At 42.5% G+C, this 17,675-nt stretch overlaps 3 protein-coding genes across 5 annotated transcripts; all 3 read right to left on the bottom strand.

Moving 5' to 3' along the window:
- Positions 1-1,318: 1,318 nt before the first annotated feature.
- Positions 1,319-4,512, bottom strand: LOC135490864 (uncharacterized). Its single transcript, XM_064776425.1, has 4 exons — positions 4,287-4,512; positions 3,477-3,565; positions 2,467-2,795; positions 1,319-1,821 (listed from the first exon to the last, which is right to left on the bottom strand). Exons 1-4 carry the CDS (start codon positions 4,396-4,398, stop codon positions 1,803-1,805), a joined length of 549 nt encoding a protein of 182 aa, XP_064632495.1. The 5' UTR covers positions 4,399-4,512; the 3' UTR covers positions 1,319-1,802.
- A 3,748-nt stretch (positions 4,513-8,260) lies between these two features.
- Positions 8,261-10,535, bottom strand: LOC135491315 (U6 snRNA-associated Sm-like protein LSm8). Its single transcript, XM_064777095.1, has 4 exons — positions 10,343-10,535; positions 9,927-9,967; positions 9,352-9,479; positions 8,261-9,092 (listed from the first exon to the last, which is right to left on the bottom strand). Exons 1-4 carry the CDS (start codon positions 10,371-10,373, stop codon positions 9,002-9,004), a joined length of 291 nt encoding a protein of 96 aa, XP_064633165.1. The 5' UTR covers positions 10,374-10,535; the 3' UTR covers positions 8,261-9,001.
- Positions 10,536-10,669: 134 nt separating this feature from the next.
- Positions 10,670-17,315, bottom strand: LOC135491314 (serine protease 27-like). Of its 3 annotated transcripts, none has more exons than XM_064777093.1 (8): positions 17,120-17,315; positions 16,738-16,917; positions 16,315-16,409; positions 15,979-16,067; positions 15,573-15,835; positions 15,161-15,306; positions 13,226-14,898; positions 11,372-13,039 (listed from the first exon to the last, which is right to left on the bottom strand). In XM_064777093.1, the coding sequence occupies exons 1-7, from the start codon at positions 17,238-17,240 to the stop codon at positions 14,734-14,736; spliced, it is 1,059 nt and encodes a 352-aa protein (XP_064633163.1). In that variant the 5' UTR covers positions 17,241-17,315; the 3' UTR covers positions 11,372-13,039; positions 13,226-14,733. The 3 variants fall into 3 exon arrangements, with proteins under 3 accessions (XP_064633162.1, XP_064633163.1, XP_064633164.1); XM_064777094.1 differs by having other exon boundaries at positions 11,372-12,633; XM_064777092.1 differs by lacking the exons at positions 15,161-15,306; positions 15,573-15,835; positions 15,979-16,067; ... (1 more) ...; positions 16,738-16,917; positions 17,120-17,315 and having other exon boundaries at positions 10,670-13,039; positions 13,226-14,730.
- Positions 17,316-17,675: the final 360 nt, after the last annotated feature.

Genomic DNA, 17,675 nt, shown 5'->3' with positions numbered 1-17,675 from the left:
CGTCTGTCCTTCTCCAATGCTCAGCAGTAACTGTTGACAATCAATAACCCTTGAAGACACCACAAAAGGCCATTCCCACCATACAGTTGGGCTTCGGACAACCAACAGAATCAGATAAGCAGCTGGTGGAGGTTGATCGGTTACTCCATCGTCTGCCCTTCTCGTATACCTAATCATTGCATGGGTGGAGAACCTTGTAGGTTTTAGGCTAAGCTAAGCTAAGCATAGACGTACCCTCAGTAAAGAGTACTTAGTTGAGACCAAGAGTGTTCCTCTTACCGTTTGTGGCAAGGCTCGTCAAATACTAAAGGCACAGGGCTTGACGGCAAAACCGTGCAACTGCTGAGCGGCCAGGTACGATTCAGATCTAGTTGTGACTGTTGGCTACACGGTACTGATCTGGTTGTGACTGTTTCATTGGTCTCACTGTTTTGACAACACGGTGTCCCTACTTGTCCTAGGCCGGCCATTCACTCTGTTATTATCCCAGTCTCAGTTTCTCAAGGGTTTGGCAACAGTCGAACTGTGAGACCCCCCGATTCGAAGTTGGTGTGACTGCTTCGGGTGCCTCTCCGTGTTGGCAGCATAATGGAGCTGCCAGGTCCCATTCGAAATAGTTTTTACTGTCTCATATCCGTCACCACGTTAGCAAGGTTGTGACACTGCCTGTTCCGACTCTGTCCGGTTCCAACTCTGTCAGGTTGTGCCTCGGACACCTGCGCCAAATATAATCAGATAACCAGCTGGTGGAGATTGGTTGTACCATCGTATTTTCTGTAATCTTCAATGACGAATGGTAACTTAATGCGAGAGAACAGTGGTATGTTCAGTTTGTGCCTTCGACAGCCAACATGGCCAGATAACCAGCTGTCGGAGGTTGGTTGTTGTGACATTATCGTCTCTCCTGTAGTCTCCAATACCGAATGGTAACTTAATGCGAGAGAACCTTGGTATGTTCAGGTTGTGCCTTCGACAGCCAACATGGCCAGATAACCAGCTGTCGGAGGTTGGTTGTTGTGACATCGTCTCCCCTGTGGTCTCCAATGCCGAATGGCAACTGATTAAAAGAGAACTATGACCAGATAACCAGCAGATGGGGTTAGGTTGTTCTATGAGGTAACCTTGGGATTTCAGGTTGTGCCTCTGACAACAAACATGTCAGGTGACCAGCTGGCGGTGGTTAGCTGTTCTATCGTCTCTCCTGTGGTCTCCAATGACCAATAGTTACTTATTAGTAGAGAAGGCTGGAGTTTGAGACCACCAGGATACGATTTTTGAAGACAGGTCGTTCGGCAGGACAAACAAAGACAGAAAGAAGTTTTATAAACACATTTGTTTATGGCTATTCAATTGGTAATTGGTAAACAGGACGATGAGTATCAAGAACACAATGTTTATACGGGGTAAACTTAGATCAAACCACGGATCTATAGTGCTAAAGACCATACATCTACAAGGCAAAGGAAATAACGACACAAACAGATCCATACCGTCCGCTTGAAGTGTTTCTAATTTATTTAGTGACAGTCCTAGGGTGTGCTATCCTGACTATATATCATCGCACAACCGTACTATACGGGTTCCATGCACTGAAAAGGAGAATGACTTGCGAGGGTCTGAAAAGGAGTTAGTCAGTATAATAACCGTAGTATAATATCGCAAGACATGTCTTCTGGTCTGCTGCCATGGTTTCGTTCCTTTAGAAAGACACGTCAGTCAGATGTCCGTCCTCCACACAGAAGCTTTCAGTTGGTTGAATACAGCATGGAAGTGTGCATTGTAATGTGAAATTTCCGTCACATTTAGTTGGTAGCTTCATCCCTAAAAAGAATGAAAAACTACATAATACCAAGCAAATTGTCTTAACTATCATTATAGTCAATAAAAGTGGATGTCCTTTTGCTGTGCCCCCACCCAGAGGACATGAGTACTTTCGCTTGGAGAGGTTTTCCTCACTCATCGTGAAGATGGGTGTCCTCGGGAGCGATTCTCAGCATTGATGAGACTGTCCTAACTCGGGTGTTGTCTCAGGAACTGGAGGAACTGATCCAAAAAGTAGAAATGAAAGCCTGAATCAAAGTCAGGGCCAAGGGTATTGCGCGTGACGAAGTCACAATCACAACCTTGTGTCGCCGGCTCAAGAGCGATCGCAGAGCTGGTCTCCGTTTTAAACCCCGTTTTTATAGAAGTGAGCAAGTTTGGCCTGGGTTCCATCATCGTAGGGAGAGAACGTCATATAGGGAATAAAAAATAATTAGGAATTTTCGTGCGAGGCAATTAAACCCAGTGGTCAGCAAGCAATATCACATAAAACCACAGAATTTCACACTGATGATGGGGTTATCTTTCGCTTCTAGTGCTCTACTGTCTGCACGGTAGAGGCAACCTCTGATTTTCTCAGGATGTTTACTTTTAGGTATCAAAAATATGTGTAATCATTGTAATTGTAGACAAAAGGTCACTTACACAATACCAACAATGTCCTCATTTACGTTGTCAATGGATCCAGAACCGGTTAACTGGGGGTGATGATTGCCAGTTATGTCCTCGTGGAAATGATAGTGGTCTCCGTGACGGTGGGCATGCTTGGTATGGCTGTGTGCCACATCGTCATCATAAGTATCAGCATTGGCGGGATTTCCGTCGATGATTTCATGGAGATGCATGTGGCCTTCGTGCATGTGGACGTGGACACTCCTGCCAGCGCCGCCAGGGTTGGTCTTCTCCGCATCCAAATGGTCTGGGTTGGTGATGGCGTGAGCGTTGGTGTCATGACTCCGGATAATGACCTGTGCCTGGAGAGAACAAACCAAAAACAACTTTCACTACTTTGATAGTATGTAACGTGTCTCGAACTCCCGAGGCATATGATTGTCGAGAATCCTGCGAAACGACCGAATACGCTCTGCCTTTGATAGGGAAAATAGTTCAGAACATTATATAACTTCTACTTGGCCAGATGATTTTTGTCATCATTCTGTTGCCAAAATATTGTGACCAATGTTTATTACTGAATTGTATCCTCATGTGTCTTATGTAAATTTATGAATTTTCTTTTGTGTGGAATAACCGATAGCGCATTGGACATTTCGGATGCAGTGGGCCGGTCCTGTTCAGCCTATTTAATATCGGTATGTTTAGACGACTGGACTGCCTCAGGGTTCTAAATATTAGATTGGTTGAAGCTTATCAGATCCGGTCATGGATAATCATTATTTTACAGAAAGTAGGCCTTCTGTTGACAGATAAGACTCATTAAGCCTTTCTTCGAAAACGTTGATACCAAGTAGCTAAAATAGTTTTGTGTGTTACTAGGTCACGAGCCTTCTTGAACAATGGCAAACTCTGATCACAATCAGTGATGAAAACTCCCGGTCAGGCAATTTAGCGAGAACCCCGATCCGCTCTACTCTGACATTGGCCTATTCTGGGAGATTTTCTCTTAGGATGCGTATTGGTAACGAGGACCACCTTACCTGTAATAATCGGACGACTTTCCATAGGGCAGTGAGGTTTCTTTTCAGATCTTGTACTTGTTCATCCAATGAAAGTGCGGGGACAACTTCTAAATGGAAAAGGACAAGCGATTGAATGAAGAAAATGCATGGATAGGCATTATATCTTCGGATAAGTGGTCATGTAGCACCCCACCCCCATCGTTATAATCATGCATGTCTTCAACACGAATAATTTTAGGGGTTCAATGCATGTAATAAGATTTAAATTGAGGGAGGGAGGCGGCCGGGAGGTTGGGAGGGTGGGAGGGAGGATGGCCATCATATATTTATCCCTATTACGGGAGTGACGTTCAGGTAAATCTTTGGATGATATTATACGACCTGCTCTATCAGTCTATGATGATGTGGAGGAACAACGTATTTCAGTCGGCGGCAAGGCCGGTGTAACATCTGTGGTTGTTCCCCATGTTTCAGTGTTTCCAAACAATAGGCAGCTAGAGAGACCATGACTTTTCAATAGGGGGGATACACAGAAATACTCGTCAATCTATTTTTGAGCGTTCCCAAACAATGAGGTGAAACACTCAAAAACAGAAACACTCAAAAACATTACACCGGTGTAGCATTTTATAGATCTAAAGCTGGGGATCCACAACCGTCATTACCCCAGAAATCAAAAGCGCACAATAGAATCCTCTGTTCTCGGACACTTTCTCTTCTGCGATTTACAACTATTACACGTGGATGAAAGGGTCCCTTATGTCACCACCGGGAACAACTTACGCTACCCTTGTGTAAACTATCGGGAAACAGACATGTTTGACTTACCCATCATCGGCTCTACCTCTGGCGCCGACTCTGGTTCGCCGGACTGAGAGTTAGCTCCTTGGAGAAAACACCCTAACACCGCAACTGCGGTCAATGCAAGTAGCGCGTTCATTTTGTCAGTCCGTCTTCAGTCTTGTCCTTATGTCCTTATGTCAATGAGCCGCAATCTGTCTTCAAAGCTTCTCACACAGACTTGTCCTCAGAACTGACTCAGCTCGGGTGACGTGAGATGCCCCTGGATCTTATCAGTTAAATATTTAGAACAATATGAACGTCCTGGATCATGTTTCATTGCCTCACTTGAAGAACGGATACATTCTTTGAACTAACCAAGGACAGGATGCTGATGCTTTTCTTTCAGGTCTGATTAGGTCACCACGAAAAAAATGAGGTTATATACCACGTCTTTTGGCCATAAATCACGTGAATCATGAGAAAATTTGAAAGCACATTGTATATCAGGGTCACAGCCGCAGTGTCTTCAATGAGAATGTTGATCCCAGTTCGGCACAAGGGCTGTGTCGAAGTTGCGATGGGCCCTATGGTCATGTACCAACATGCAGCGTCCATTCGTTTTGAACGAAATTAAAGACACAATGGATGATATCAAGTATCCATGAAAAATTGATGATATGAATAAAGACTAGTAAATGCTTTTACTAGTCTTTAGTTCTTTTAAATTTACACTAGGCATATACAAAACTCAAATACACTCACAAATGTAGTTTGAATTCATATCACCCTCCATGGTCACATCTACCTGAGGACACACCATCATGCTTGAACCACGGACTTAGTCAATAGAAGTTTGCATCTCGCTGCAGTTCTATGACTCAAACAATGGGATGTCACGAATAATACGATCTTCTCCCCTGCATTAATTCTGCAGGTTGTGACTTTGTCGTCAAAAGATTAACTTGGGATGAATGATAATTGTTATACGTTATGTCTTTCCATACAATAATGGTCATTGTGCTCATTGGCATCGACGACAACAACAGAACAATAAATGAAATGGGTGGTAATAATCCATTGGTTTATCTATTCATGATATCACAAAGATTGTCCGAACGAATTATCACGAATTCGCATAAATGTTTTCGATAATGTGATTATATCATGATGACATAAAGGTGAAACTTTTTGACCGGGTTTTTTATTGATGTGATAAGGAATAGGTTCAAAAGCCAATGTTATAACTCCAGACGTGCTAGACGTCGCTTTATTGGTTGAAAGTCTCGGACTCATTCTTGATAGTATGAACTTGCCGGTCTTTAACAGCTGATATGTTATCACGTAAACGGTTGTCCTGTATCATAACGAGTTAATTGATCAAAGTCAAATACGAATGAAGACATTATACGAACTTGTTCCTGAATTACTAGGAGTCCATGAGCAAAGAGAACTACTAAATTTCACGAATATCGATCGTGACAACAACTTCAACACAATCGGCAGCCTTGACGTTGAGCCAGTGATTGCGACTCGCTTGTGGACAAGCCGGACGGCGACACAAACCTAAAGGACATTCACATTACGACGTTCCTGTCCGAAATATTCGGACAATACGCAGATACGCAGTCTTCAATTTATTTCGCAGTGTAACAGTCAAGTGATCCAGTCTTCAAAATCCTGGGACAATAACGTTTGTGAGTTTTTTATTCTTTGGTCACAACCGAGAGCGACGATATAAAGCTAGAGACAGTTCAACAGCCTGATAATCAGTGTCGAAGTCATACAAATGGATTGGGAAAACGTACGCCAATCGAACATGAATGATGTAAACGAGGCAAACGGACATAAATATACTATTGATGAACTCTGCAATTTGAGCGATTGGCCGAAGTTGATTAAAGCCGAGAAGGCCTTACAAGGTGAGACGGATGAACCATTGGTTGCGCTTGGCGTCCAGCGCTTCACGCGGATGACCGCATGCGCCTACGACGAGCGCTTCAAGAACTGTACTGGTGTTGATGAGGTGAAGAAAAGAGCTGAAGGCTTGCCGAAGTACACGATACCAATTGCGATAGCAGGGGAACGACAACCAATCGGACTTCAGGTTTTGCCCTTTTGGGACAGCGAGAAAATCTTCCCGTTGATGAAGGATTTGTTAGAATTTTGTCCCAGGTATGTGAAACCGACCAAATCCTTCACCGTTAAGAAAGTTAGCGTAAAGAAAGGAAATACGTTGGAGTTGAAGAAATTGGTTGATGGTTGTGTCGTCTGTCGTTTCATTGATGAAATGAAGACCGTGGATGTACCACTCTCAGCGAGAGGGGACTTCAAGGTTATCGAGGATAGTAACCGCTACACCATAGAAGAAATTCGCAGCACTTACAACACCCAGCGGGTTCTGCCGCAGCGCGTTCTATTCGAATCACAACCATCCGGCTTACCGACCACCGACATCATGCTGTTAGAGGAGTGTGTCCACGAGGTCCTTATCACTCTTCCTCTAGGCTGTCTTTTCTGCAGCACCGAACCAAGACACTATTACAACATCGAATCTACTGGTCAGGTCAATTTCGTCTTCCTCCCCGCACAAACCGACGGTTTCAAACCACTTGAAGACTGTCTTTTCTATCTCTGGGGGACGGGAACTCCTGGATCCATCACGAATGACCAGATCTCGAAGCGGGCCTCGCAGTATAGCATGGACTGTTTCAAAGACATCAATGTAGTACTCCCGGCGGCTGGCTCATCTATCCAATCTTACGCCGCCGAGGCTGTCTACGAGTGCTTAATTTCGGCGAACGAAACGGCGGATGAGACAACGCCGTATGACTCGTATTTGCAAGAATACATTGAACCTGATATCGTTTGCTTCGCTGACGGAAGTGAGGAGGTTAAATCGCAGAAGATACCACCACCTCCGGTCCCAAGTCAAACTAAAGGGAATGATCGGAGGCCCGAGGTTAAGGCTAAGAAACCCTCACCTGCACCACGCGACATCCCTGGCAAACAACCACGGTCATCACATGACCTGGCCACGTTACCGTCTGCTGAGTTGCGTCACTCAAAACCTTTGCCATTGCCGCCAGTCGTCACATCGAGTGCTGAAACCGAAAGGAAGAATGCGAAATCGTTGAGGCCACCACCACCAATACCAGTATCAACCACCAAACAAGTCATGCAGATTCCCACGGTACCAATGATCCCAATCGAATCAGACGCCACAACCACCAGCTCCACGAAGAGGAGCAACACGTCTGGAGGACCAGCTGGGTTTCCGTCTGTCCCCATCACAGAGCTGGACATGCACCAACTGGTGACACTCATGAGATATTTCGGCTTAGAGACAGTTGCGACAGGAATTGAAAAGTGTCGCGTGGACGGACAATTCTTTGATACTCTTGGGGACGACGACTTCAAGGGTAGTCCCTTTTTCGCGTCTGTCTTCGACCTAAAGCAGTTGCGTAGGATAAGAATGGAATGATTGGAAGTTCGACATTGCCAAATGGATTGTAAGCCGAACATTACGACATCTGTTGGCCAGAAGTCAGTCTGATATTGCCAAAAGGAATGTCAAATCACTCATTGTGATATTTGCCGGTATTACCTTATCCCAGCCATATGGTTGTGACTTTGTCTTCATATGACCAATTTTTGGAGTATGGGGCCATCAAATGCCTCCTTGGAAGATGTCCATTGCTTGTGTCCCAATTGCCAACACCCAATTTCACATCTCAGGCATGTAGGACACAACTGAACTGACAAGCAGACAGACTGAATGAGATAGTTCCTGGTAAATAACCTGTGTCAAGTTACAACCACTCAAACTTGGGAAGATACAGTGCAAGGACAGCAATCTGGGTAGCCTAAACATATCCTCACAACTGCAGAATATTCAACAGGACATGTTCCGGTTACAACCAGCACAACTTCTGAAAACAAGATGCTGCATCTCTGTGTATGCAATTTGACATCTGGTCACAACCAAGCTTTGAGCTGTTGTACATGTCCCACCACATGACCAGGAATATTGTGTTCTTACATGTGGAATCTGAGAGAATCTATAACTACATTATTCACCATTATTTTATTTCAATAAAAAGATGATTCACACATATACATGATTGTGTAATCCTTATAAAATGCACACAATTGCAATAGAGTGTACAGGATCACCCCAAAATACACTGAAGATAAAAAAGACAAAACTATTTAGTCTCTCACTTCACCCCTCCCCTTTTTTGAAAGACAAGTAAAAGTGGCCTTGTGACTTGAATTTGAAGATTTAGAAACACAAACATGCTGACGAGACCAAATTGCAGACAATTAAGATTATGTACCACACCTCTTCCTTCTGTAAGACGAAATGACTTTGTCCTTTTTCAGCTTCAATGTACATTGAGATGATCCCTCACTTTTCAACTACAGCACACAATTCCAACACAAGTCCAAAGCAAATCATATGTTTCTTAAACTTGCATCAAAGGAAATGTTAAAGGAGTCCATATCTTTTCAAAAAAGCATTTGAACATTCATCTTTCTGTCTCTAGAGCTAACTGCGGCAATCTCCTTTTATCAACATGGCCAACTGTGATGCGGAAACACACTCAATCTGTAGCTGCAATTTGTCCAGTCCTCCCTCCTTGGCATTTAGCATCAGTTAGAGACTGGCAGAAACTATGGAGAAAGTTCACATAGGCATAGCACATTCCATCTCGTTTCACAACCAACATTACTGGAATATGATTGTTCCTGTCCTGATGTTAATGGGAAACAGGTCCAAGTGGCTCTGCCCGTATTTTTGAGAGATCTAATTGACTGTCAGCGTCATCATCAATTTCACCAACCACAGCACTGAAATTAAAGGAATTTATTGAAAATTTGCAATCCCTAACCAACGATAGTTAGCCTTCACTAAACGGACACATAATATACCTAGATTTTAAATGGAAGGTGAATGACTAACCTGGTAAATTGTAGAATGATTTGAATGTTCATGTGACTTATAGAAACATTTCCGTGAAGAAAAGCGAATGTTGAGAAAAATACTTTCTCTCGCTTCTCCCCCTTTGTCACCCACTTCGTCGGAGCGTCTCACATAACCCATACTTACACATTATCCCCCCTGATGATGTACAATCCTAATAAGACCTGCTCCACTCCCTGAGTAGAGCTGTATACACGTTCATGACTCTCATCAAGGATCAGGTTGATGGTCTGGTCAAATCCTTTCAGTACACCCTGAAAAATTCAATAAAATAACATTTACAAAGAAACTGACTGTTGTACTTGATTCAAATCAAAGCTGTCCAGAAGTCAACCCATGTGTTGAACTCTTGGTGTCACAGTGTGCTGTAAATCAGCAAGGTGTCAACTGCATAAGTTAGGTTACATGTAGTAGCATGATTTTTAAAACATTTCACTGTGTTTTGCAATGTACATAGTCCTAGAGTGTAAAAAGACCGATGAACAGGCCTGGAAATGTTTCCCTGGTAGTGCCTAGTGGTAGGCAGCTACATGTCCTTCCAACAAACATTAGCAATACTTCAAGCGTACATCATAAAAATCCCATTCAACTTCTGTCTTCCGAAAGGTCTTTGTTGTGAAAACAGCAATTCTGTAAAGCTCTTTTCTCCTTGTTCTGTTCCAGGAACACAACCCACCCGTCACAGTTAAGGAAGAACTTACCACAATAGTTCGGCCGTCAGCAGTGATAATTGCAACATTTCCTGATAATGGGTTAAGGACAAATAATATTATATTATAAAGAGTGGGTTGTCATACTGATTGACTTGGAGGAAATGATAGGGCCTCCCAATACTACAGGAGCCTTGTGATTTTAGACAATATAGATCCCCTATCTAGTATCTTAATTCTTACACCCAAATGTCGTGAAATTTTCATGAAGTGTGTTTTATGGTATACTTATTTCGTTTATGGCTACTAAATTTTATTTCGATGACTTTATATCCGACTTTAAACCTGGTGGACGCTGGTGGGTGCTGGTGGACGCTATTTAGGATGACCGTACTGACTACTGTGGTGTGTACGTGTATTGTGTGGAGCGGGGTCCCGAGTCTGTGAGCACGATTTGTAAAGGATACGATTGACGTACGTTTCTAAAGCAGAAGCCATCTTTCTTCGTTCTTTTGAGTGCAGAAATATGCTACACTTAAGTGTTCATGTCCAGGATATCGAAGACTAGAAATCAGACCTCCAATAACGTGAATTTAGACTGAATTCTGTCGTACAAAAATCGTACTCGCCGGGTCGCAATTTGTCCGATGTCGCACATACAACCGCTTTTTAGGGATCTATTTATAGATCGGTTCTCCGTCAGCCGCTGGAGGAGCTGTATGTGAGGCGGGAAATTTAAACTGAGCCACTTGCGTTCAGGTTGGATGAAAACATGATGCGCCACTTCATCTGCCTCTGTGTGAATGATGAGGGATTGTGGCATTTTCTTTGTGAAAGTGTGATTTCTAGTCGTCCTTCTTCTCATTTTTAAAACCCTGTTAACTGGCTAGAAATGCGTTCGCGCTGCAGACAACAATCTAGACTTGCTTTTGATCCAACACAAGCAGGAGTCGTTACACCCTGTTTAGTAGCAGATCAAAAGCATTTCTAATTGCAGACTTTGTACCATAGCATAAGATGAGGGAGTTTCTCTGCCAGAAGGTGGCAGTTATAGTTACCTGGCTGAAATAAATTTTAACTTCTAACCGTCAATATTTCTTTAACGAATCACATGTGATGAAGCAAATGTTCCTCCAAAAGATATTATGATTGAGACAACCGATTGATTTTATTAGTAACCATCTCTGACCTGCAGCGTTCAATCAAATCGACCATATTTGGTTGGCTATAGTCGATAAAACACAACATTTCAGTAATGGCCTCGCTAAGATGTATCATTTTAGACTCGTGCAGTCAATTTCGTCATCCTGATCATCGTTTATCTAAGGCGAAAAGACAAGGCCGGTCCACTGCATCCGGAGTGAAGGTCTTCTTCTGCACGAGTTCACTTTGGGTATGTATAAGACCTATCAGTCGACCACTAGCGAATTCACAAAAAGACCATCTGAACGAATGGTGATATGAATGGTATTGAAATCGTTTTGGGCCTACTCGAAGCATCATTTTCAACAGTGTCATCGTAACATTTCTGATACATGGTTGATACACTATTTTAACTCGTTTTGCTGTTGGCGGCAAGATACGTGTGGCATCAGCTGACAGAAAACGACGCCGGGAGGACGGATGTCGGCTATTTGTCATGATCGCAAAAGAAACAAGGAGACGGCTTGTGTCCCAATTATTTATCTCGTGTTTTTATATGGAATATTTGTCATAAGCTGTTGCGACTTTCCAGATCGTATATTCCACTACAAGACAGGTGCCACGCTGGCTACTGACCGAGTTGCTTCAACCTTGGTCCTGTGATCAAGAACTTGGAAGAGATACGACAGCCGACGACACAGAGATATAAGACCATGTCTCTGTTTGTTTTAAATCCCTGAACAATCATCATTGACATGATTTACTTTTACACCGGGGGAAGTTCTGTTCTATAGTCGTGTCGTCTGGGTGTCAACGATTGACGTTACGCTTTTTTTATATCTCTTTTAACCACTGACGTATTTTCTGTTTAAACCGGATGATAATGTACATGTACCCGTGATTGTGATTGCACTTAATACAATGTACTTAAACATGCACTTGGTTCTTGAACAACTTTTTACCTGTCAATTCAAAACATATTCACGACTTCAAAACTCCAATTCCGATATGTTGAACATTTTAACAGACGTCACTTTCAGCATCTCTTCAGTGCTAATGCGTCTTGGTTGTGTCATAGACTCTATCATGACATCATAGTAGTTTCCATCGTTGTCAAAAAAAAACCGCCTATACTTGAAAGCTAGCGGAGTCACGATCGGGTTGCCGGGATATGGAATGGCTTCAATGACAGTATCCATCCCCGTACCTCTCTCAACCACATTGTACACGAAAATCTTAGTCGGAGTACACTGATTAAATATCAATAACACAGTGTTCTTTATGACGTAAATTCGCCATAGGCCGTCAGTTCCGTACATGTTTCCCAAAATATCAAGGTTAAGCTTAAAATTTGTTGTTAGCGAGGTGTCACCGTCTTTCACCCCTACTCGAATGACGTCTACACTGATCTCGGTCTTCGTTGATTGGTACGCCATGGCAAATATTCCATCGCGGGCACACAATGGGTGATGCATATCTCCAACCTCGCGCAAAAGCATCCCTTCTCCGAGATCGATATTCCTCATACCCCTCTGAAGCTCTTCTTTATACTGGTCGAAGAAGAAATACCTGAATGATGTCTTCGTAATGGGGCAACGGACGATGGCCGACTTCCCTACAAAGAATAAAGCAATGGGTTGATATTGTAAGCAGTTGTCACCAGTGTCTCTATAAGCATCAATCCATACAATTCGCCCTGTATACTGTCCCGTTTCTATATTATATAAGTTCATCCTCCACTTGGCTTTATTTCTTTGCCAAATTATCAGTCCGTGTTCGACGAGGCCACCCCTAATGCTATCCAACATATCACTCAGGGCGGGTGGCTCATTTCTGAGAATAAAACTTTTGCTTGCTTCATCCTTTTCGAATGCTTGAAATCTCCAGCCGCCCTTTAACGGGTATTCTATGATCATCCTTTTCATATAGTAATGATAATATACTCCTCCGTACACGCTTAAAAAGTTCATATCTTTCATTGAGAATTCACTTGTGAAACTCCAAGAAGGTTCGCCTGCAAACTTATGATCAAAATAGGGTTATCGATATGAAAGATTACCTGGTTATTTGATTCGCTCAAATATGCATCTCACTCGACATCATTCAGGGGCAACATCACCAATAGGGAGTTTTCGCAAAGCCCCCGAAACGCCTATGCACGCCTATCCCATTGTTCAACTTCCTGATCACTACAAACACGTACTTACTTTCTTTCTCATGTATTTTACACCGGGCAGCCTCGTCAGTCCAATCTCACAGATTGCGGCTGGGGTATCTCTGTGAAAATTGCAAACATTTCCTCTGTAGACGAAATAAAAAACACCTTCTTCCGGCAGGGAGAGAACAGAGCACTCAACTGGAGACCTGGTGAAATTATATCTGAGGTATATTTCCTTTTTGATTTCATTTGTAGTATAAGCAGGTTGGAACACAGCCACTGTGATGTCCTGTTTTCTTTTCCCAGAGCCTTTACCAGAATTGAAAGGCACAACACAGATTATCACTAAACCCGAGAACTGCATCACGAACACTTGACCCTTGCAATCAAAATTAAACAACCATGCTCTATTTAAATCCTGGAACTATGTACTGTGTGCGTATAGTTCGAAGTTTCATATATTTTATAATGAAAAGATCAAATTAATTTCCTGAGCATGGTAGAAAGCTGACTGTTTTGCCAACTTCCGCCTAATAAGAACATAACAAAACGGCGTAACCGGATACGGGCCATGCTTTGAAGTAGTGACATTTTGTATGACAATCTTGGTCGACACTTATACTCCCTTTAAACGTAGCCGGATTTGAAATCGTTAAAGATGCAAAAGAAAAATATCCATGTCTATGGGAGTTTGGTTGATTATAGTGAGTATAGCTTTTACATGTAAGTGTCGATGGACACACCAGCTCCACGAATATTATTCATCAATCTAACAAGAACATTTAAACAACCGGCTAAAAAAACTTGAAGCAGTGTCATGTCAGTGTTGTTGAAGACGTTTTTGCAGTCATATCTTTCCTCAAGTAAAAAATCATAAACCCCCAATTCTGCTTCACCGTCACAGTCAGAATGAAATACTTCCGGTCAAATTCGCCGGAGGAAAGTATAATGTTGAATGGGCGAGCTTGTCGGGTTGGACTGTCCATCGTGTAGTCTCAGGTTAAAATGTCTGATAGAGAAACGGAACCATGAGAGTACACTGCTCAAGGTGGTGAACAGAATACTGAACTGATCATCATTACAAAAGCCAATGTCGTTGCTAAACCCAGGGCCGACCTCGGAACAAAGTTTATCTTTCATTCTTTATCATATTTTATTTCTGAATATTTTTTCTATTATTGTCGAATTCCATTTCCCATAATAGCCAACAACTGCTGAAACTTTGGTTCGATGTGAAACAATGAAATTTAGATTAACGCTTTTGCCGTAAGCACTGCTTTGTTCTTAGTATAATGAAACTCAAACAAAGTCCTTGTTTAAAAGATACGATGTGCATGTAGAGTGACGGAGTCGTGTTTTATTTGATACTAATATTTCAGTAAAGGGTGTTTCGAAAATGCAGCTAATATGCTTACAAAGCCACGATACATCGATGTAGTTGATGCGAATTGTGTACATTCAAGTGAATCCAATAGACAGAGTGGCATGGTCTGTTGTTCATTAAGGTATCACTTCTGACCATTTTATAGTGCTGTCCTCGGCGTCAAAGCAGCTTCCCTAATTTGCTGCAACGGTTTCCTTTATCCATTCGGAGTAAGCTGCTACGCTGGTGTAGACCCCAGGCTTCTCTGCTTTTCCGCAGCCATCGCCCCAAGACACAACGCCTGCCACCATCCAGTTCTCGCCAAATTTGCGGCAGTTCAGTGGACCACCAGAATCACTCTGCAGAGAAAAATGCAACTCCATAATGTAATGTTTGCTATTGTTTGTACGTGTTCCTCAGCTGAAAGCTTCTCAAAGGTCACCCCGTAGCTGGAAACGGCTCCATGGACATACACCCATTGCCTTGTGCTGGAGCCCAGCCACCAAAGGTGGAGGTTTGCGGTATGACCGTTTTCGAGAACCCCGCGTGCACATGAACAGCCATCTTCGTCTTTGGGGGAGGAATTTAAAAAACAAATTGAGAAAGATTTTATGATCCTACCTGACAAGCATCCTTCCCTCCATCCTCATAACCAGCACATATGTTTGTCCCATAGACATCCCCCTTCGATTCTAACCTCTTTGCGCATATATCCCGCGTCACCACGGGTACGGTAACCTCCTTAAGAACGTTTGACCTCAGTCCATCTGCAAAAAGAAACATACCAAAACCATTTTTCTTACTGTCTCATACTTACTTCAATACACACCATGTATTGCTGTTTTCCGATTTCTGACTTTGTTAATTTCACCATACAAAATACGACTATGTCGTCTTTGATACAGGACATCAGTTTGGTATTAACGCGTCTCGGTGTTAAGATTTATGTTTTTTCATGATGAACACAAGAGGGGCAGTTTGAAAACTTCAAAATCTTAGGTCAATGTAAAGGCTTGTCGGACATCAAACTTACTTTCCGCTGTGTGGCCCCAGCCAGTCACGGTGCAGAACATCCCCTCGAATACCTCCTCTTTCCCAGGCAAACATGCAGGTATGACGTAATCATTATATGTGCCCGCGTGACTTAGTTTGACCAATGAGAGGTCGTGTTCGGTGTCATGGAAGTGATATTCCGGATGGTCGATGATTTTGGATATACCAATATGCTGTTCTGTTTTATCGTCGTCGTTTAGGCGATGCTGTCCAAGAATGATTGAGAAATCTCTGGCAGGTTTACTAGGATAAAGAACATTATAGTTGTCAATAATCGAATCAGAACAAAACCAACAACATGAGAAACAATCAGTCAGTATGATAGCTGAGTCAAACTGACTATGTCGCAGGGGTTGGGGCAAAACAGTTTAGATACTAAAACTCACCTTATGAAGCAATGAGCAGCTGTCATGACCCAATCTCTGTTGATTAAGGTACCACCACACCAATGGACACCAAGGTACAAAATCGACACCTATCATGATGAAGAGGAAAGAATAAAATCCATAGTTATCTCATAGTCATTCACTTGGTTTTGATTGGATTATGAAATATCGAAACATTTTCTTTTGCCTTTTTTGCCTCAGATAAGCTCTTCCTTGATATTGGCATGAAATTTGCCTTTTTTATCAGAAACTACAGACAAAATCTAGTATAACGTATCAATTTCAAACAATTCAAATGTAATAGTAACCATTGCCCAGGAGCTCTCCAACTCTTACCTGCCATGGATATTCACCGTGATCTGCGTCTCGACCGCCAACAATCCGCCACTTCATCGCGTCGGCACCAAATTTACTAACACCACATTCAAACTCTGAAACAAGGCATTAAGATACAAAATGTAGGTAAACTCCTAAGCAGTGCAGGTGTTCAAACGCAAGTACTTACTTGTTGGTTAGTATGTCGTCTCTATTACTTCCAAATCCAATCATTGCGTAGCAGTGTAGATGATACATGGTGGGAATATGTAATTTGCAGATCATCAAAGTGATTCGAATGATTCTATATCTCTGGAACCGTGTCTCTTTTGTCACATATCGAAGGGGATCATGCAACAGAAAACGCCTGAAATTAAGATGACCGTCATCGTGACGGAAACCTGGAAAACGCTGGATAACAAACTGTTTCAAGCGCCCACTCACCCGTCACTTTAGGTGGAGATGTTGTTATTAGTGTTGGTGGTACTGCCGTTATGGGTCTTGGCGGAAAGATGCAGCAAACCCCATAATATCCACATTGTCGGTTCCATCTGGTTTCATAACCTTCGGGACACCATCCCTCCCGCCAGTCAAAGATGCAATAACCACGCCTCCTATAGCACACTGATACGAAACATACAGTGATGAACATTTTTGATGGTCTGGCAAAATATATTGAGTAATTGACTCTCAAACACGCTCCTTTTACTACATTGCTGCTTTGGGAGAGTGTGGATCAGGTATTAACCCAAAGCATTTGACATAAAAGATGAAACTGTAAATAAGGCTATACACGTAATGATCTTAAAAGTAATAGTTTACGTACACTTTGGTTGTAATACTTTGGTCTCCAACTTCTCCCACCATTTCCAGTCGATACGCCGGCCTCCTCTCCACCCAAGGACTATAGGCAGCCCGCACAAAACAAATATCACAAGAAAGCGCATTTGTATGACGAAGGACACTGTAAACTGGTGGCTATACAAAACACCTGTTTGATATGGCCAAGCCAATTGCTCATTTCTAGTTTATCTATTAAACTAGGTGTCTTCCGTCCTGGACATATAGAAACTGGATTCTTTGTGTATTCTGTATTATCTTTTTGTCGCTACCCACTGATACGCACGGAGCCATGTGACATACTCGCTCTTGTCAATCGACAAGGTTTGATATTTTGACAACTCCGCAAGTGCACTTATCGGCGTACTTTGCAGTTACAATTCAGAATTAGCATCTAGCATCTGGCAACTTTCAACCGTGTCTTTATGTAAATCAAACACCAGAGTAGACTATTGCAGACGAAGGTCGAATGATATAAACAAAGAAATTTAAAATTCACTTTTAAAGGAACGGATTAATGCCAAACACTTATTACAAGTAGT

The sequence above is a fragment of the Lineus longissimus genome, chromosome 7 (assembly GCF_910592395.1).
Source record: "Lineus longissimus chromosome 7, tnLinLong1.2, whole genome shotgun sequence".
Classification (NCBI taxonomy): domain Eukaryota; kingdom Metazoa; phylum Nemertea; class Pilidiophora; order Heteronemertea; family Lineidae; genus Lineus; species Lineus longissimus.
Note: the sequence above shows the minus strand (reverse complement) of the source record. Positions and strands in the feature narration are given on the sequence as shown.